The sequence below is a fragment of the Rattus norvegicus genome, chromosome 10 (assembly GCF_021556685.1).
Source record: "Rattus norvegicus strain SHRSP/BbbUtx chromosome 10, alternate assembly SHRSP_T2T, whole genome shotgun sequence".
NCBI classification, from domain to species: Eukaryota; Metazoa; Chordata; class Mammalia; order Rodentia; family Muridae; genus Rattus; species Rattus norvegicus.
Window position 1 is genome coordinate 68,261,293 of NC_141543.1, and position 21,210 is coordinate 68,282,502.

Genomic DNA, 21,210 nt, shown 5'->3' on the forward strand with positions numbered 1-21,210 from the left:
TGGTTTGAAACCTCTTTTATTTGTGCCTCAGAATCAGTCTGGTGCCCCTGGCATCAGGGAAGGGAAGAGGAAGAACAATTTTGCGTTGTTGCTCTTTTCTTGACCCACGTTTGTGCCCCTTTTGAGCCCCTGGCAGAGAGAAGCCAGCCAGAAGGCAGCCCAGGATAAGGGTGTGGGCCCTGCTCCGTGGGGCCTGTGCTTCTTTAGGTGGGTAGGGTGGAACAGGGAGAGCCGGGGTTAGCACCATTGGATAAAGGGTGTTAGTCAACCCCTGAATGGGGGCAGGAAGGGTGCACAACCACAGAGGGCTAGCAGCAGCTGGTAGGAAGGGGTGGGCGGTGATAGTGGTGCCAGGGCCCTCACCAACGCTTTTGTGTCGAGTCTAGTGCTTGCCCCCAAGCCAATATGCTGCCCCCATTCCCCAAGGCACCATGAGGGAACCAGGCCTTGCCCAAACTAGGGCCACCTTAGACACACTCCCTGATCACAAGAAAAACGTGCTGCGGGCATGGGATTCCAATTCCTGGCTGTCTAAGGAGAAGCGAGGACCACCCTGAGACACAGGACAGGTGTGGGAACTGGGGGAGCTGGGCACCCCGCTAAGTGCACTTGACGCTGAAATGCCGGGGTGGGGAGGGGCTGGGCCCTTGACGTGCTGGTTTGTCTGGGACAAAGCAGCGACACAGCACGCTGGGCGATCAGCTGCCTCCCAGGGATGAAGAGCTAAGATGCGAAGGCTTCAGGGACAGTGTCCTGGAGAGGGGTCAGTGAGCAAGAAGGAGGACCAGCCATAAGGAGCAAGGGACGGGGACAATGCTCCTCTCAAGGATTCGTTTCCTTTTCGATACCACCTGCCTCCGCCCTTGGACAGATCTGAGCCCAGAGAAGCGGATTAGGGATCACCGTACAACAAAGCAGGGAGACCAGCCATGCCTCTAGGGCTCTGGCCTGGAAAGTTACTCCGCTCCTGTATCAAACCCCTGGCATCTCAAGCCTGATGCGCTGCTACACCCCCAATGCGATGGCTCCAGACTCCAGCAGCCGCTCGGCAGGTGCGCAGACCCGGGTCCTGCGTAGAGTGGGCGAGGGTCCCAGCAGGAGGCGCTACTGTTCGGTCAACGAGAGCCGCAGGATCCGCTCCAACTCTTCCTCCTCCTGGCGCGCTCGCCGCCGCCTCTCCTCCTGCTCCTGAGCTGACAGCTCCATAGCCAGCCGCAGCTGCTCGTCGTAGCTCCGGAACATGTGGCTGCGGGAGCCGGGACCTGGGCTGGGCCGAGGGCTGGGCACCGGAGCCGGGGGCATGGGCTGGCGCTGCGGCGTGGGTGGGGCGCTCCTGGGGGCGGGGAGGATTTGTCGAGCGCTCCCCGCTCCCGGCACACCTGGGACACCTGCTCGTAAGCGGGGCAGGAGACATCGTGGAGGTCCCAGGGCTGGGCAGGCTTGCCACCCTCTAGGGGAAGCCATGAGTCTCGCTGGGCTGTCCTGGCCCCACCCAGTGGTGGCAGATCCCAGGTCCCGCCAACCTGTCTGTTGTTGAGGGTCTGAAGGTCCAGGGAGCTAGGTCCCTGATGTCTGCACATGCCTGGAGCACCGGCCACCCACCCTGTGCCAGGAAAGGGGATTGGCAAAAGCCATCTTGATAACAGGTTCTTGACACCAGGTGGAGCCCTGTTGAAGGCACTGAGGGTTTTCTGGGCCTAGTAGGGTTCCAGTGTCACTGTGCAGTGTGATGGCTTAGTGAGGGTATCTGTGCGTGTGGGTCTGGGGTAGGAGAGGGAACAGGCACCTCTAAGTTCTTTTTGGCCTCGTGGGCACTGACCTGTCCTGTCGGCGGCCTTCATAGGACATGGGGTGGGTGCCTGGTTTGCTGTTGGTTAGCGCCTCCCAGATAGTGACCTGAAGGGAAGAGCCTGTTAGCTGGGCTTGCCTGCACTCGCTGTGGTTTGGAGTGGCATCTCGAACACACCTGGTCATACTCACTGCCCGCCTCAAGCAGGCTCTGCTGGATGGCAAACTGCAGCAGGTCATCATCCTCATCACGAGTCGAAGGCTCTCGCTGGCCGCCCAGCACGCTGTAGCCACGTGGGGCCTCAAACAGTGTAGGGGAGATCTCACAGGCGCGGCAGGAGGCTGGAGGCGTGGGCCAGGGGTCAGGTGTGGGTTGGGCTCACCCCGTGGTGTCAGGGTGGGGAAATGGAGCTGCGAGTGGGAAGGGTAGGACTCTGTGGGGAGTGGAGAGTCTCACTGGTAGAGCTGGAGCTGCTGACGCTCGAAGAGTCACTGCCAGGGGAGGGCGTCTCGCTGCTGGGGCTACCTCGCACGGAGGGCACTGGCTCATCGCAACCATTGAGGTTCCCGAAGGTGATGCGGGCGTTGAGGATGTGAAAAATCGGGATTTCTGAGGATAAGGAAGCTATTAGGCAACTGCCATCTAGCTCCTCATACCTTAGGCCCAGATTGCCTCTAAACCTCATCCTCTCCAAGTAGCTGAGGAGAAATGGGGCTACGGTATGGGGGTGGGGGTGGCTTACCAATCTTGACTGGGAAGCCAGGAGGCAGGCGCAACGTGATGAAGTCCCGGAGCTTGGCAAAAAGTGCATTGCTGACAGCCATGAGGTCAATGATGGGAGCCACCTGCTCACACAGGGACAAGGGATGCTCCTCACACAGCCACAGCTTGGCCTTGAACCTGGTCCCCCAGATCCCAAGGGGTAAGGGAAGCTGTAGGAAGCCGTGGCCTCCTAACACCTCTTGGACCCCCACCCTGCCCATCCCTCCTCAGAAAGAGCAGCGGGCCTCACTTCTGTGTCTTGGTGGTCAGTTCCATGGGACGGCCCATGTCCCGGTTTCCAAGCTCAAAGTTGGGGTTGAAGTATTCCTCTGCAGTGATGGCAGGGGGATTGGCTTGGCTCAGAGTCTGAGTGATCAGGGTCTGTACCACACAGGAGGGAGTCCTTAGTCCCTGAGTCTAAGTCAGTCCTTTCTCCACATAGGTCCTGGTAAGCAGGGACCACCCAAAACCCCCAAGCCATAGCCCTACTCTTCAAGACAATAGAATCCCTGGTACTCACCCCATTTTGGGGTCCCCCGTGCTGCTCAGCAATTCCCAGGAAAGACTGCAGAGGTGTCTTACAGCCTAGAAAGAATGTGGGGGTCTTAGGGGATACTGCAGCCCCAGTACATGGGTGCCTGGGGTAGGGGTGTATGTAGCTCTCTCACCCCACATTCTTAGCCACTTTCACCTAAAAATGAGGAGGACTCTTGAGAACAGGGCTCAGGACCACTGTGAGCTTGGAAAATGAAAGGTCACCTAAGCCAGGCATAGTGGATAGCACTTTAATGCCAGCATTCAGGAGGCAGGAAAGGGGATGGATGTCTGTGAGTTTGAGATCAGCCTGGGTACATGAAGAATTTGAGACCAGAGTTACATAGTGAGAATTTGAGACTTGTCTCAATCAATCAATCAATCAATCAATCAAAGCATTAAGGCTCAGAAGAGTCTTCCCAACATGCTGCTCTCTAGGTTGGTGACTGTGGACAGCAAAGCTCCCATCTTCTCTTCGGGAGCGTGTGTGAATGCTTCCCATTAGGAATTTCCATGTTAATGGCTTCATTTTGTTCTCCTATAGGTAAGAACTGCTTGTATCCACTTAAGACGGGCTAACCATGCCCAATGGATGTGTGTGAAATCAACAAGCACACAGACTCCATGGCAAGGCTCCCCGACGTTTCTACTCAGGTTTTGAGACAGATGACTAGATTAGCTTCTGAATGGTATGCATGACATTTCTCTCCCAAATGCAATACAGACATTAGTAATCAATCACTGAGCCCAAATGAGCCCCCGGATCTTCTCTGCAGTAGGTTACACAGCTATTTGAATTGAAATCTATTTGTCCAGCTGAGCCATCCTGATGCTGGGATGCCAGGGGATGCTGTTAGGGACACCTAGATGGGAGGTGTCCCTCCCACCCTACAGCATCTCTCCCCATTTGCCTCAAGCTCATTACCTTTGACCTTGCCTTTGTGTTGTTCCGACAGATGCTCCGTTCGTGTCCGGGTGATGAGCTCCACATTGGAGGCCCCGTATACCTGAGGACAGAGACAAAGAGGCTTTGGAGACTGCTCCAATGCCACACTCAAGGGGCAAACACTCCCACCACTAAACATCTTAGAGGGACCTCTGCCCCAGTGTTTAGGGATGTTGGCAAGAAAACATGGTAAACTATTCATCCATTTACTTAGTCATTCAACAAACTGTTTAATGGTGCTTAGGGTTGAGTGCAGGGCCTCTGGTACACTACTACCCACTGCAGCCTCAGCCCAGGCTAGCAGATGTTTTGGAGCAGTTAGATGCCAGCCATTGAGGCCAGCATCAGGACTAAAAGGGCTGAACAACCCAACATGGTCCCTGCCCCTTCGAGTCATCTTCCAGTTAGAAAGACAAGAAGTTAGCTTAAAAAGTGAGATGCGTGCAATAGTGGAAACACCTGAGGCCGCTTCTCTGAGCATACTGACCAGAGAGGAGACACGAACAGAGCCTTAAAGTCTGTCAGCTCCACCATTCATCGTGTACTGGGCAAGTGCGGTTCCCCAGGGACAGTTTTTTAGAGGCCTGGCCTTGAGGTCAGGTGGCCCTGCTACCTACAACTGTGCACGTCGCCTGCAAGTGCTTCCGTGCCTCTCTCTGCTAGGTCCGTGAGCCACTCCAACCCTCACGGCCTCATCTGTAGGCCAGGATAACAGCTGACAACCCCGGCTTGGTGGAGTGCTTCAGGTTAAGCAGAGTACTATGGAGAGGGCTCAGTACACATCTGTAATGTGGGATGAGAGCAGCTGCCTGTGGTGAGGAGTAAATGGGGTTGGTATAGGCTCCCCTGCACCCAGACAGCATGTCGGAACAGAGCCCTGGATGTGAATACCCTAAGGACTCTGCAGATGGCCTCCTCCTGGGGGAACTTGGTCTCACGCCTTTCCTCCATGCTGCAGTGCCTCTGTATCCACAAGGCTGGGGGAAGTAGATTGAGAGCCCTCTGCTCAGCGTGCCTGAGCTCACCTTGGCCTCGTACCCGTTCACCATCTCTGTCTTCTCGCTGCGCCATCCCAGGATGCCAGTCTTATTCCTGGGGAGGTAGAGTGGTCCAGGTGAAAGAATGGCCCCTCAGGCTGGCTTCTGGCTAGCCAGGCTACACCGGCTCACCTCTCAAAGGAGATGTTCTTGGTGTCAAGCTGTGTGGTGACAACAGGTGCGGTGAGCCTGCTCAGCACCTGCTCCTCCGAGGGCTGGGAGGCAGCCAGCAGTAGCTCCCGATCCTGCCCGGCCAGCGCCAGAGTCTCCATGTATACCACACGGCGGTCATGGTCAATCTCCATGACCACAGCACTTGTGTCTGCCATCAGGGAAAGCACAGGGGTCAGGGTGGTCTGGGGCTGTGCGCTGTCTCCCACCCTGCCCAACTTACTGCCTGACTGACCTTGACCCCGGAAGACGAAGCTGCGGTTCCCTCTCTGCCAGGTCATATGGTCAAAGCCCAGAAGTGTGGTGTCTACCCTCAGGTTCTGCCCGCTCTTCCACACTTTGTAGGTGTCACTAGGGCAAATCTTGGATACCAGAGGCACTGGGTGGAAGTGAAGGTCAGAAAGGACTTCAGTTTCCTGGGCCAGCTCGGAGCACAGGAGTTGGAGCTGGTGGTACGGCCAGAAAAGATCTAGGGAACCCACAAGGGAGAGGCTCTTCCTTCGCCACCACCCCTAGTGGAGATTTGAGCAATCTGAGGCCGGGCAGAGGGACGGCTCACACATGCTGTCTCTAGTACTCACTGTGCATTCATTCCACCACTCAACCTCATCCAAGCTTTCAGCAAGCATTTACTGACCAATTCCAGTGCCAGGCACCGTCCCAGGCACTGGGCATACAACACTGAACAAGGTAAGGCCCCAGCCTGCTGGACTTCACCTTATGCCAATGACAGGCACTAAATAAGCAAACCATCACAGAGGAAGAGAAATCATAATGGAATTGTGATAGTATCTGGGGCAACCTGGAAAGACCTGACTGGAAGCCGGCACCAAGCTGAGGCTAGGCAAGAAGGAGCCCCAAGAAGAGCACGGGCCACACTCCAGGAGGGCACAGTGAAATCAGGTCCCTGGGTCAAGTTCAGCCCCTCTTACCCCAACTTGTGAACTCCCATTTCATCTCCACATAGAAGTCCTGGGCCTGGAGGAGGACAGAGAATGGGGCTAAGCTGGCACTAGATGCAGGGTGCAGAGCCACAGTGGGTAGGTGGAGAGTGGGCCTCACCTTTCGAAGCTTCTCCAAGAGCATGGGGATGCCCGCCAGCCGCTTCACCACCCGCTGGTAGTCCCGATACCGCAGCACTAGCTGCACCAGCTCAAGGTCCCTGGTGCTCACAGCCTCCTGCAGCACTGGGGGAGAGGAAGTGACATCACAGGGTAAGACCCTTCAGCCCACTTTGGGTGAGTGGCTGACACTGGGTGTGGGGCTAAGGTAAACAAGGGTGCCCACCTGTCCAACCACTGCGATTCTCCCTGCCCACATCTGCGCCATGTGCCAAGAGCACCCGGGCACATTCCAGGTGCCCCAGTGTGGTGGCCAGGTGCAGAGGAGTCCGGCCACGGGGATCCAGCTGTTCAATGTCCACCTGTGGAGGAAGTTGAGATGGAGCCCTGGTTACTTTGGAGGAGCCTGACGTGGACCTAAGCTGGCCACAGCTCTCTGGCTATGTCACTTGGTCCAGCTCACAAGGCCATGAGAGAGCCCAGCATGATGCTCTGTGAATGGAGACAAGGAAGAAAGGACATTGGGAGGGAGAGCCTGGACTTTCCTTCCCATCCACTTGGCCCCCAGTTAGAGTTAGTTATCTACCTGGTATCGTGGGCCTGCCGTGGAAGGAAGGGCAGAGATTGAATGTGGTTCATCCAAAGATGCTGTGAGCCAAGGAGGATGCCTGTGGCCAAAACTTTCTAGTGGTTTCAGACCACACGTCAAGAAGCACCACCAATTTACAGTGCTGGCATGACCTCTGAGTATCAGTTGGCAAACAGCTAGGACAATACCTACACAGCAGGTAGTACACACACCCATGATCCCAGCACTGGGAAGGCTGAAGCAAAAAGGTCATGAGTTCAAGGCTAGCCTGCACTACATAGTGAGCGACACCTCCCCCTCTTTCAACACTGGCAGTGTTCAAAGTACGACTTCAGAGCCCTGTGTGATGCCTTCGGGCTCATGCATCAACACTTTGCATAAATCCTGTGATTTCAGGGATGATGTCCCACTACACACAACTGCACTGTGTTGTAAAAAGCATATGTGTTAAACATAAATATTTAAATATATCTCAAGAGTCTGAACTTCTGGCTAAGTTCAGTGAGCTGACCACATGCTTGCTAATGCCTTCCCAAACATTATGAAATGGCTTCTCTCCCAACCAGGATGATGTCACAAAAACTATACTGCACATGGACAGGGTCACCATCACTCAAAATACATGAAGTAATTGGTTTTTAGACAATTGACAACAGGTGTCTCTGACTGGGACCCCTGACCCAGTGGCTTCCCAGGACTTCTACCTGAAGGGACATCCTAGGTTGCTACTCAGAGAGGGGGGCTCGTCAGCAGACTTTGTGCAAACAGACAGGAATCTGTAGAAGGTGAGGCAGTAGGATGTGAAGTCGTGGAAAAGCATGGGCTTTGAGGAAGTTGGGAGGAAGGGTGAGGGAGGGGAAGAGAAAGCAAGGGGACAGGAAGGAGGAGAGTAAAACTACAAGGTTAAACAAAACAGAAGAGGACAAAGCTCGCTGAGGTCTATTCACAGTCACATCCGCTAAGAGGAGTCTGCTGATCTCCAGACCTTCAGAGTAGGGATAAACTCTCTTAGAGAATAGGCTAACCTGGGGTCACTCAAACAGATTAGGAGTTAGCATCCAAAGGGTCACACTGGTTTGCAGTGAATTTGTTAAAAGGAGGCCTAGTATTCTTCAAAGCAGTGGTTCTCACTCAACCAGGAGGTTGAGACTCTTTTGGGGGGTCACATATCAGACATCCTGCATATCAGATATTTACACTATGACTCATAACAGTAGCAAAAGTACAGTTATGAAATAGCAACAAAATAATTTTATGGTTGGAGTCCCACAACACAAGGAACTGTACTAAAGGTTGCAGCATTAGGAAGGTTGGGAACCGCTACTTTTTTTTTTTTTTTTTTTTTTGGTTCTTTTTTTCGGAGCTGGGGACCGAACCCAGGGCCTTGTGCTTCCTAGGTAAGTGCTCTACCACTGAGCTAAATCCCCAGCCCCATGAACCGCTACTTTTTAAAGGAAGACAAAATGTAGGTATTTAATACATATCTGCACATCCGACATCCAGTCAAGACTTGCTAGATTGGGTATGATGCAGGATCTGGTGACTCAGACCTGTCATCCCAATAGGCAGGAGGCAAAGGTGACAGTTCAAATAGCTTGGACTATGTAAGGAGACTGTCTCCAAAGCCAACCACACAAGTCTTACTTCCTGCAGAACACCTCTCTTTCTCTTTCTCTTTCTCTCTTTTTTTTTTTTTTTTTTTTTTTTGGTTCTTTTTTTTCGGAGCTGGGGACCAAACCCAGGGCCTTGCGCTTCCTAGGTAAGTGCTCTACCACTGAGCTAAATCCCCAGCCCCTCTCTTTCTCTTAACCCTCAGATTTAAACTTATATTAAATGCCTTTATTAGATCCCAACTCGAAGTTATTAAAAAAACAGCCTCCCTTCAAAAATCACTACACATATCATGGAAAATATGTCTGTAACCCAGAGGAAAGAGCGTTCAGCACACACTCAGAAATTAAAGACAGTGGTGCAGTGGTCAGGTTTGAGATTTTTGGAGTTTCCTTTCATTGTTTTCTGAGTGAGCTCAAGATATGAAGCCCAACCTGGCACTGACGCTGCTCTCCCCTCCCCTCCCCTCCTCAGCTGGTTGTTGTTATTGTAGTAGGGAGGAGGTGAGACAGGATCTTAGCTGGCCTTGAACCAGGATGTAGCTGAGGCTGGTCTTGGATCCTGGGCCTCTCACCTCAGCCTCCCAAGTGCTAGGATCATAGGCATGTGCTACCACACCCAGCTTGACATCTGTAGACCTATGTCAAGGACCTGTGGGTGACATCGCCATAAATTACCATGATGGCTCCAGAACACAATGACTAATGTCTTTATAGAACACACAGAAATAGAGACAAAGACTGTGCGACCATGAGGCAATGGGTGCCTGGTGCTACCCGAAGTTGGAACAGGCAGGGACGAGGTCTTCTCTAGAGACACGGGAGGATGATGCCTCTTACTGACTTTTTGTCTTGGGGTTTTGTTTTTTGTTTTTCAAGACAGGGTTTTACTATATAACCCTGGCTATCCTGGAACTTGCTCTGTAGACCAGGCTAGCCTTGAATGCCCAGAGCTCCACCTGCCTCTGTCTCCCAAGTGCTGGGATTAAAGGCATACACCCTACACTAAACTGCAAGCTTTTGTTTTTTGGGGGGACAATTTGTTGTGGAAATGACTGCCATGAAAAACCTACAGAAGCAAGAAACACAGTGCCACCATAATCAGCTGATGCCCGGCCCCTCACCCTCAGTCAGATGCAGGGAAGGGGCTAACAGGAAACCCTTAACAGCACTAACAGAAGACCTGGCTCAGTGGAGCAGACAGAAAGCGCCTCTCTCTTGCTTCTCAGTGGAAGGCACACAAACCCAAGGGTAGCAATGAAAGCCTACAGTTCCAGGGTGGAGGAAACCCCAGGTAAAACTCCGTATCCAATGAAAATACTCTTCCAAAACAGAGGGGAAATGGAGACTGGTGAGCCGCAGCTAAGAGAACGGACTGCCAGAAGATGTGTGGAAAATGATCAGGTGGGGAGAAAATGATACCAGATGGAGACGTGAATCTACACAAAGGAGTGGAGAACGCCAAAAATGTTACATTTGCAAGTATAAGAATGTCAGTAAAATATTTAAAACCCACAAGAATAAAGAGATTGTCAGCAGATGAAATCTCAACACCTCTTCAGAAGATGGGCGGTGGCCAAGGATCACTTCTGACTTCACTGTAACAGAGGAAGCCAGCATCCACAGTCAGGGGAGGGAGCCCGGAGCAGCAGTCAGGTCACCCCAAGATCATCAGCATGAAGGGTGCTGTACTTGGAGACACTGACCACAGCAAAGGACGAGGTTATGGGGCACAACTCTGGCGCCCCTTCCATGGGATCCAGAGCTACCAGCTGCCAGAATGCAGTTGTGTCTCCCCTCCCCCACCCCTCCACTCAGGAAAGGAAGAGTTCTTCTTGGAGGAAGTGAGGGCCCCAGTGACCTCTGAATAGAGATGTTTGGGGTTCCCATGATGGGTTCCCAGTTGTCTTATGTGTCAGTGAGCTCCAGGCCCCATTCTCACAAGTATCCTGGCAGCCACATGGGACTAGACACTGGAGACAAAGTGTCCACTGTAAAACCAACCCAAACAGACACTGGGACACTATGCACCGGGAGACTATCTCTGCAGGCAGTGAAAGGAACTTGGTGGGGGCAGCAATGCTCCCTCAGGAAACCCTCAGGAAAAGATGGGGAAATTACTGAGTTCTCAGACTGAGCCCCTGGCCGCCTGTGACCTGGGTCTTTGCTCACTTCGGAAGCATCTCCTGCACCTTCCCTGGTTGCTTCCTTCCTGCACAGCTGCCCCTGGATCCTCTCACAGTGGATAGCGCCTCACTTCACTGCATTTTCAGGTTAAAATGAATGGCACAGGCTTGCGGCAAGATGGCTCTGCAGGTAAATGCCATCAACGCCAATCACCCAAGGTTGATCTCAGGGACCTACATACCGAAGGCAGAGAACTGACTTCCAAAACTATCCTCTGACCCCAAACATGTACAGTAGTATATTATGCCCTACTCCACAGAGAGAGAGAGAGATTAAACTTTTAAAAATTAAAACCTGTGCCTCCCTTCTACCCCACCCCCAACCCCCTTTATTCTAGTAAGGCTCTGGGCATGAAAAATACATGCTTACCCTGAGCTATATCCCACCTCTAGAACCTTCCTTTCGTTAACATTTATGTTCTCTCTTTCCTTCCTTTCCTTCACCCTCCTTCTTTAACCCGTTAGCGTGACCTGTAGGCTCAACCCTCACACAGACCTGGATTTCCCTGAGTTCCCATCACTTAGGCCACCAAGCTGCTCCCAGCCACCTGTCTTTCACCTCAGTCTCCCCCTTACTGCTCACATCGCCTCTCTCATGCCTCCACAGGACCAAGCTAAATTGAACTCCAGGAAAGCAGAGAGGCTACTCAGTGAGATGGCTCAGTGGTTAGGAACACAAGTTGCTTCTGTAGAGGAGTCACACTGGGTTCCCGGCACCCGATGGCATCTCAGAATAACCAGTAACTCCAGTTCCAGTGGCTCTGATGCTCCTCTGACCTCTGAGGATGCCAGACACATATGTGATATACATACACACAAACACTCATGTACATAAAATAAGAGAATAAATGGAATGGAATGAACTCAGGGCTTGATACGCTTTAGCACAAATGTCTCCAGTGGGTTTTTATGTGTTAGTGTAGAACCCTAGTCTTGGACTTCCTCTGAAATTCATTTACCTCACCCACCCTCTCATCCTCCCACTCTCCCACCCTGCTTGTTATCTTAGAAACAATCCCTTGGATACCCTGATATTATGACTTGTCCCCCAAAGGTTTATGTGCTGGAAGCCCCATCCTTCCTCATATAGCAGATCTCTGGGAGCTGGGGCCCATCGGGAGGTGATTCAGGTGTGGGCACCACCCTGGGAAGGGCAGGCTCACAGAGGACTGGTCTCAGGGGACTGAATCAGGTCTCACAAGGATTGGTCATTACAACATGAGCTCAGTTTCCTGGCTCTTTACCCTATCCCAGCCCTGTGTTCCTACTGTATGCCCTGATTTATTCACTACACTGTGACACAGTCAGCTGGTCGGGACCAGATGCTGCCTCTGTGCTCCTCAAACTCTCCCCTTTGACCTTTCCAGCTCCCAGGATTATGAGCTACTGTGACCTACAACAACTCCTTTTTCGGGGCTGGGGATTTAGCTCAGTGGTAGAGCGCTTACCTAGGAAGCGCAAGGCCCTGGGTTCGGTCCCCAGCTCCGAAAAAAAGAACCAAAAAAACAAAACAAAACAAAAAAAAAAAAAAACAACTCCTTTTTCTTGCAGTCTTCAGTTATACTAAAGGGTTTTGGTTTTGTTTGGGGGTGTTTGGTTGTGGTTTTGGTTTTGGTTTTGGTGATATGGGGGAGCAAACCCAGGGTATGTCTTACTGTCTGCTAGACAAGTGCTGTACCACAGGGTCACATCCCTAAGCCATCAGGGATTCTGACATAGCAACACAAACAAATGGAGTGTCTATAGAACCTTTTTCTCTCATTCTGGTTGCCACCAAATGTCACATCCTTAGATTGGTCTGCCTTGACAACCAACCTGAGGGGACAGTTGCTGCTTATCTCTCTGATGCTCCTTATCCTGTTTCAGTCTCTGCGGCACCCCAGATTTGTTTACTCTTGGTGCCCCTCACCCCAGCTCTGCACTCTGACAGGCCTATTCTGCCTATTTTGCTCATCAATGGCTTCCCAGGCGGGGACAGCATCTGGCATGTGACCAGTGGTTAGTGCACACTTGTTAAATAATTGTCCAGATGGCTACACTGAGGGTCAGGAGAAAGTAATAGCAATTTAAAAAAAAAGCATGGAAGTGATAAACCAAGGGATATACTTCTGGAAGTATTTATAATTATAGAGGTGAGCCCAGTGAGTCTATGAGGGAGAATGGAAGAGGGGAAGCGGTCCCAGGAGAAACCGAGGAGCTGGGTCAACAGCTCAGCGCATGCTGCTCTGGAGGCAGCGAGTGCAGCCTGAGCAGCTCACAGACCCTGCCCCTCCACCCCAGAGGGTCTCACACCTTGTTCCCGCCTCCTCAGACACCTGAACTCATGGCACATACCCACATGCAGACACACAATTTTAAAATATTTTTAACTTAAAAAACAACTCTTATAAACAACTAAATACTTTAAACCATGGAAATGAATTCACTTGTCAAAAATAAGGCATCTGGGTGCATGAGAGACAGCCCAGTGGTTAATAGTGTGGCTGTTCTACCATGAAGACCAAAACCCATGTCAGGTAGCACACGAGTGCCTGAAACTCCAGCTCCGAGATCTGATGTGTCTCCTGCCTTCCCAGAGCTTATCCTCACAGAATAGCAGACACACACAAAGAAAAATAAATCTCTTTTTTAAAGAAGACTATTTCAAGGTCAGGCGTGCTGACACTGGCACACACACACAGGCATAAACGTACATTAAAACACGGTTTCAGGGGTTGGGGATTTAGCTCAGTGGTAGAGCGCTTGCCTCGGAAGCGCAAGGCCCTGGGTTCGGTCCCCAGCTCCGGAAAAAAAAAAAAAAGAAAAGAAAAAAAAAAAAAACATGGTTTCAAAACACAAATGAGCTCAGGACTTGATATCTCTGTTGTGGCATGAACTTACATGTGTGTGCACGCACACACACACACACACACACACACACGAGTATAATACAATTTTTTCTTTTTTCTTTTTGGTTTTCAAGACTAGGTTTCTCTGTGTAGTCCTGGCTGTCCTAGAACTCACACCACCACTGCCCAACTAAAATTTTCTTTTTTTTAAAAATATGTATTTATTTATTTCATGTATATGAATACACTCAAATCCCATTACAGATGCTTGAGTCACCATGTGCTTGCTGGGAATTGAACTCAGGACCTCTGGAAGAGCAGTCAGTGCTCTTAACCGCTGAGCCATCACTCCAGCCCCTAAAATTTTCTTTTCCTTTGTTTTTTTTTTTTTTTTTTTTACTTTTTTATGTGTCTGGTCTGGATGTTTTTCCTACCTGTACCCTGGGTACTATGTGTACACTTGGTGCCTGTGAAGATGGCCAGAAAAGGGCACTGGGTCCCTGGAACTGCTTATAAATGGTTGTGAGTTACCCTGTGGGGTTCCGGGAGTGAGGTTGTGTTTGTTTGTTTGTTTGTTTGTTTGTTTGTTTGTTTTGGGTTTTTTATACCTGAACCCAAGTTTTTTGCAAGAGCAGCAAGTCCTCTTAAGCACTGAGCCATCTCTCCAACTAGTAATTTTTTTTTTTCAAAAAGGTGAATAAAGTTTTTAAATAATCCAGCAGGTACTTCCCCCGGGGTTGCAGGTGAGCTACTGGGCATCCCCCACCCTTCCCTAGATGCCCCTGCTAGGGTAGCTAACAAGGCCCCAGAGAACTAGCAGGCACTCTGCCTGGCCCCAGGGCCCCTGTGGGCCTCAGCTTTCAGCTCTGCAGACTAGACCTCCTGCAAGGTGGATGCCTTTTCCACCCCAACTCCTCAGATCGTTCTCAACATCTGCCTGTAGGCAACACTGATTCCAGGGCCCATGTGGACCCCGATGCACCCACCCAGACCCTAAAGCAGCTCCCCTACTCCTATCACAGAGCAGGGCCCACAGCACAAGCAGCACTTTGCCTTGGGCCCAGGTGGGAGAATTCATTAATTTCTTCTGCAAAAGCTCACAGCTGTTTGTTTAATTGCTGCAATGAAAAGGTTTCCATGAAACCCAACACCCGCCCTTCCCACAGAGAGAGTAGAGCCTCCTGGACCCAGCAGGCTCAGAGGGAATCAAAGCAGAAGTCTTTAGGTTTAAGGGCTGGGGCTCCCTGGGCAGAAGCTTCCCTGCCTCCACCCATGAGCAGCACCCCGGTGCACACGCACAGTGGCATGCACAGGTTCCAGAGGAAAGCATGCTCATCCTACCTACACCCCTGAGCCTGTGCACCCTTCGCTGCACCAGCACAGGTGTGCCTAGCTGCTCTCTAGCCCCACATGAGTTCACTTGTGTGCTGTGTGTTTGGTGATGGTATACTCAGTCTAAACACCCACACGCACTAGCGGGGTGCTTTTCAAACTCTTTCAGCGTGGACAGAAACTGTTCATCAAGTAAAGCCTTAAAAACACTTGCCAAATATACAGTAAGTCTGGGCACTGAGAAGAGCGGGAGGGAGCTCAAAGAGCCTTGGCCACTTGGCCTCTTCTCTCTCCCCTGACGCCCACCCACCACTCCTGCCCAGCCCTAGGAAGAATGGCTGGAGTCTGATTTAGTCACTGCTTCTGAGAGCTGCCACCTAACATGGGGCATAGGGACAGACATGCCTGAGCTTTCTCAAGGGTGACTAGGGTGGAGGGTATTTCCGCAGAGTGCATGGATTACAAGGAAGACTGTGGCCAAGGGGGTGCAGGGGGAATTCTGGCTCTCCACCCTTCCATCCATGACCCTTCCTTCCATCCCAGAACTCAATGATTTGGATGTTTGTTTGTTTTTAAGATTTGTGGCTCTCTCTCCTGACCTTCCTAGCTAAGTGTGGTGTTAGCCCACACCCAGGTCTACCTACTGTAGTGAGGGCAGGTGCTAGGTGTTCCCCAAGATTCCCGTCATAACTGGCACTTTTTAAAATTCATGCCCAGGGTGTTTTGTCTGCGTGTTCTCCGTGTGAGGGTGTTGGATCCCTTGGAACTTGAGTTACAAACAGTTGTGAGCTGCCATATAGGTGCTGGGAATTGAACCCAGGTCCTCTGGAAAAGCAGCCAGTGCTCTTAGCTACTGAGCCATCTCCCTAGCCCCCATAACTGGTACTTATAGTAGGGCCCCACAACCCCATCTCACTGAGCTCTAAGTGGGAAAGAAGAATGGAGAAAGCCAGAAGAAAGGACACAACAGAGGCAGCCCCAGAAAACAAACGAACAGAACACCCAGTGGTTCCCAAAGCCATAGTAGGAACCCCCTTCAGAAACCTTGCTGTGAGAACAAACCTCTTCCCATGGCCGAGGGAACTCATGACCCCAGAGCCTGGGCCATGCCAGGCTAAGGAGAAGTGACACAAACTGCTTCTAACCACCAGCTCTCCTGTCTGGCAGGGCGCCAGGTTCCGGCTAGGTTCCTTCCTTGTCCAGCACCTGCTCACCACTCCCAGAAGAGCCCCCAGTAGCTGAGCCACTCTGAAAGCTCTCTGTCCAGCCCTATTCAGTCAGCAGGATTGCCAGGTCTGCCCACGGGAGGCCTCTGCAGGCCTTTGTTGGAGCAAAGCAAATGCAGCTGTGCCAAGCGAGGACCAAGAAGACCCGGCTGGCAAGTGCTTAAGGGAAGCCTGGTGGGCTTCTACAGTGGCTTGTGCCAAGAGCTCTTGAGGTCAGCACCATCTGGGATGCTAAGAGTCTACAGGAGTATTATAGTGACCTCAGGTAACTCACCCAGGTCTGTCCCCTGAGAGGATATCATAAGGCCCCACAGATGAGACAGTGCACATTTGAATACAAGTGTCACTCTGTGTCAGCCCTGGGGTTAAGGGATAGTCAGGGACTCCCCCATCAAGGCTGACCAGCATGCTGCTTCCTGGTATTCTGGAGAGAAGGAGAACACCTTGCCTGGACTCCCCGTGGATGAACAAGAGTTAATGTCACTGGTGCCCTATATTCTCCTGGCTTGGATCAAGAGCAGGCAGGCTGGTGTCCATTTCAATATGACATTAACTCACTAGGGCCGGAATACAGTGACGTGGTACCTAGCTACTATGGCAGCTGGAGCTTGAGAGGGACGTCTGAACAGCCCTGGCCACCATGACCTGCAGCAGCTCCCCAGCCCAACCTCTCCAGCAAGATGGCTGACAGACTTGAGGTCTGTCAGCAGAGACCTGGATGAAAAAGCCCTTTGCTGATATATTCCACTCCTCTCTAGTTTTAGGAAAAGGACCACCCACATCCTTTGGAGAAGGGAGCAGAGCTGAGACATTCTGAGGATTCAGTTCCTAGCCTTCTAACAATCCCTAGATCTTTAGGGACTTCCTCAGGCAAGGAAAGTGAAGAGCCCAGAGGAAAGGCTGGATCTTTATGTCCACATACTTTATGTTCCACACACTGTAATCCCAGAACCAAATCTCCGCCGGGGCAGGCTTTGCTACCTTGTATTTGTTTTCCCAGGCTCTCTGACCTCCTTTACAAAGCCTTTATGACAGCTAAACTAACTTGGGGAGACCTTGTGAGAGCAGAGGCAGAAAGGAAGCAACCCCTAGACCAGCCCAGAGGCATGCAGGCCCGGGTTATTTTATTATTAAACGGGATGCAGTGCAGAGCTGAATGCTGCATTGGTCTGGAGGTTTGGAGTGAATGTCAGATGGCCCAGCCCTCTCTGCTTCACGGCCTAATGTCCAGCCTTAACCCCTTCCCTTGGGAATTGGATAGGTCTTCATACTGAACTTCCATGATGGAGGAAGTGAAGACCCTAATCAAGCCTGCAAACATGAATCTTTAAGCAACCCAGGGTGGCCTGAGCCCAGCTCTCCCCATTGCATGCCCTGCAGGAGTAGGGGGTGATGTTGGCACCATGACTGCTTTGCCAGCTGCCAGGATGGCAAGAGCAGAATTGAGGACTATTAGTGACTTCCGCCCACCTTTGTCCTGAAGAACGGCCAAGAAACCATTCCTGGGCTTCCTGCTTGGTTTAGTTTTCAGATACAGGGTCTCACTACGTAGCTGTGGCTGCTCTAGAACACGAAGTACGCCAGCCGACCTTACACTTGGGACAATCCTCCTGCCTCTGCCTCCCCAGTGCTGAGACTACAGGCACGCACTACCACTTCTGGCTCCCAGACTTCTTTGAACTGACTGCCCAACCCAAAGCCGTCTGACCCACAGGTTTTTCTGATTGGTAGAAAGCAGGGAAACCCTGTTCTGTGTGGGACCTCAAGTCCTTCCTGCCTCTCCCCCCCACCCCCCAACTTCCTCCACGGTGAGAAGGTAGGCCCTAGCACCAAAAGGCAGGCGAGCGCCTTTCAGCACCTGGACAAGGCCCTTCGGAGCTTCCCAGTAGGGTCTTTCTTCATTCCTGGCTCTGGAGCCAGGGCTGAGATCTGAAGCACCCATGGGTTCTGTCCACTCCAAACAAACAAGAGACCTGGTTCACCAGGAAGTGAAAGGGTACTGGGTGGGGCTGGAATGCCTGAGGGTGCCACAGCTTGTTCCCGATCTTGAGTGGGCCCCCTCCTCACGCAGGCCTTTCCGCATCTCTACATTCACGCGGGGATGTCGCGCCTAGATCAAGTGGGGTGGACTCTACCACCACATGGAACACAGAGAGAACCGACAACCCCTCCCTGTAGTCCCTTCAAGCCCCAACAGAGAAGAACACAGGGTCCCTCTACACCAGTCTCAGAGAGCCCGGAACACGTGTGGGCCACGGGTCCTGGAACCAGAGAAGCAGGCGTGGGCCGCTGCCATCACCCTCTTCAGGTCAACAAGCACAAAAGCCGCGGCTGCAAACAAAGAAGCGCTGCAAACTAGCTGGGGAGGCGGGACAGGCGGCGCCGCGCCCCCTCCCCACGCCGCGCGGGCGTGCGGTGCCATGGTCCCCGACGGCGCTCCTACCTGGCCGGCGCGGACCTCCTTCTCCAGCTCCCGGTGGCGGTTGTGCCACACGAGGTAGTGCAGTGGGTACTTGCCCTCGGGCCCCTTCCTGGCGGAGGCGTTGGCGGGGATCATCGCCCGCTCCTCATGCCGGGGCCGCGGCGCCCGGCCCGCGGGGAGGGACGGCGCGGGAGCCGGGGCCCGGGGCCGCGGGGCGGACGGCCGGTACTGTCTGCTCGCGGGGCTGCGGCTCGGGCATGTGCGAGCGGCGGCGGCGGGCGGGGGCGGCGCGCCCGGCGTGGTGCGGGCGGCGGGCGTCCTCGGGAGGCGGCGGCGGGAGGCGCGGAGCAGCCCCCACCCGCCCTGGGAGGGAGCGGGCACTCGGCGGCACGCGGCCTCGCGCCTCCCCTCCCACACCCCCGCACACAAAGATGCCGCTCGGCGGAGGGAGCAGGGACCCGCAGCTGGAGCGGGGGCGCACGGGGCGCCGGCCCCGGGGACGCCGTCGCCGCCGCAGGGACGCGCGCCCGCACCCTCCGGCTCCCCTAAGCCGCATAGCCCGGCCCTCAGCACGAGCGGCCGGCGAGGGACCAGCGGCTGCGGGGAGGAGAGGAGGGGACCCGGGTGCGCGGAGCTGGGCTAGTTACAGCTCAGCCCCGCAGCATCATGGGGTTTGTAGTCCGCCTGGTAGAACCGAGCGTTTCCGATGACCAGAGATGGTCTGGAACTGATTTCCTTGGGGGGTGGACAGAGAGTCAGACCCGGCCGAAATGGAGGCCTTACTTGGATGCCAGGTGGGTTGGGGCACGTCTTGGCATTTTGCCTTTTGCAAGGAAATGGGGAAGGCTTTGAGGTCTGGCCTAAAGGATTGGGACGGGGGACTGTGGCCTGCAGAAGTAAGCTTGGGTCCCAGGGAGGGTAAGGAGGCGTCTGGATTCCTAGAGGTAATGAACTAAAGAGTGACCCCTTAGAGAGATGCAGGGCATCAGTAAGTACCAAGAGTCATTGAAGCAGCCAGGAATCTGACACTCGAAATATTTTTCAATTCTTTGCTCTCTCACCTTCCACACATCACGTTGGAAAAGAGAATGTCTAATGAGACGAAGAAGACGTCTTTCCCCTCAGTTGCTAAGGAAGAACCAGGATGAGGTTGAGCAAAGACAGCAGCAGGTGGCAATTCCCCACCTCCATCCCATGTGGGTCCCTGCCTAAGGGAAATGACTGGCTCCAGATTGCCTCCTTCCTGAATGATGACAGCAGACAAGCGCTTCCACAAGGATCCCTTGCAGAGAGTGTGGAAAAGTCAAGTTGGCCTCTGTGGTGGCCTGCAAATGTTAAAAGGACCAAGATGCCTTGGGAGAGAAAATGTCAAGAGAGCTGTGTTTAAATACCGTAAGAATTGCTTGATCTTAAGCAAATTGCTTATACTTCTGAGTTTCTCGGTCCACTCGCCTCTAAAATGGGACGGATACAACCTCCTGGGATGAGCTAAGAGTGTGAACTGCCTAAAGACAGCGCCTCTCTCCTTCACCCAGGCTGAGACAGGTAGTAGGAACGAACATGTTGCTTTCCTTGAGCCACCTCAAGGCAGAAATAAGGAATTCCTTGCCAGCCCGACTTAGAACAACAATCTAGAGAGTGTTTGCGTGGGAGGTGACAGCAAAAGCTTGCAAACTCCTTGTGCCGGTCTCGGGTTTCTTTGTGTGGTCTTCTCCCCGTCTTCCTGCACACCCAGTGGTGCCAGGCCGGGAGGACTGAGGGAGGAGTAGACTGCCTCGCCCCTTTCTGCAGCCTGGGAGGAGCCGGTTGGCGTCTCTGCAGCCCAGGGCCGCAACCCACCTCCACCGCCAGGGGTCAGCAGAGTGTCGTGATTGCAGCCCGAGTTGAGGAGGGGGCTAGATTTAAGGAGGGACAACTAGGAGAGGTCGCAAGAATGTTTGCACAATTTCGCATTAAATCGTTTTCAGAACCTAGTGTGTGATTCCACTTGAGCTGTTCTGTTTCCTGAGATGGTGAAATCTTCTTCGAGGAACCCAGAAACCCTTCTACCCCCATATTCAAGCACTAAAGCTTGGCTGTGGTGAGATTGGGGGTTCTGCAACAAAGTTTGGACAGTGTGTCAGAGTCATGGCCCCGCCCAGGCAGTTCCTGAGCCAATAGGGAGATAGGGCAGCCGGGGTCGGGGGACGTGAATCATTCTTCCCCTGCACACCCTGTATTCCAAGAAAGGAGAGAGGCCAGCACACATTTGGAGGAACTATTCTTTGGGCAGCTAGGTTGCCCTTTTGCCAGATGGCGTGCTACCGACGCTAAACCCAGGTCGTTTTCCTTTTGGTCTGAACGCCCTGGCTGCCACGTGCTCGAGACGCGCCCACACAGCGAAGAAACAAAGGCAGCCAAGCGACGGGGCTGCCAGCAGCTGCCTCGACATTTAATAAATGAAATTCCATAGCTGGGGGTCGATCCGGGGTGAACGGGCGGCCACTGCTCCTGGGCTGCGCGCCCAGTTTTAGCTGCCAGACTGCTTCCCACCTTTAATGCTGGGGCCACCAAGCCTACAGACCTTTGGGTATGAGTGCAGCACGGGGTGGCATAACCATCACCCTTTGCTGTCAGAAGCCCCACCTGCTGAGCTGCTGACTGGGCGGGGGGGGGGGTGCAAGATTTTTTTTTAAGGTGAGATTATAAATATATCCTGTGGATCGCAATTTCAAACA

General features: G+C 52.9%; 1 protein-coding gene and 1 long non-coding RNA gene across 6 annotated transcripts; one reads left to right on the forward strand and one right to left on the reverse strand.

Annotated features, from left to right (window-relative positions):
* Window positions 1–19,115, reverse strand: Ankrd13b (ankyrin repeat domain 13B). Of its 5 annotated transcripts, none has more exons than XM_087573011.1 (16): window positions 18,515–19,115; window positions 6,527–6,662; window positions 6,302–6,426; window positions 6,172–6,217; window positions 5,475–5,618; window positions 5,201–5,390; window positions 5,057–5,123; window positions 4,011–4,092; window positions 3,072–3,136; window positions 2,802–2,932; window positions 2,532–2,689; window positions 2,246–2,398; window positions 1,967–2,130; window positions 1,820–1,896; window positions 1,524–1,603; window positions 1–1,333 (listed from the first exon to the last, which is right to left on the reverse strand). In XM_087573011.1, exons 1-15 carry the CDS (start codon window positions 18,626–18,628, stop codon window positions 1,558–1,560), a joined length of 1,698 nt encoding a protein of 565 aa, XP_087429137.1. In that variant the 5' UTR covers window positions 18,629–19,115; the 3' UTR covers window positions 1–1,333; window positions 1,524–1,557.
* On the forward strand, window positions 18,458–20,466 carry LOC120095265 (uncharacterized). Its single transcript, XR_015631828.1, has 2 exons — window positions 18,458–18,568; window positions 19,579–20,466. It is a non-coding gene; the product is annotated as an uncharacterized LOC120095265 (long non-coding RNA).
* The last annotated feature ends 744 nt before the right edge of the window (window positions 20,467–21,210 follow it).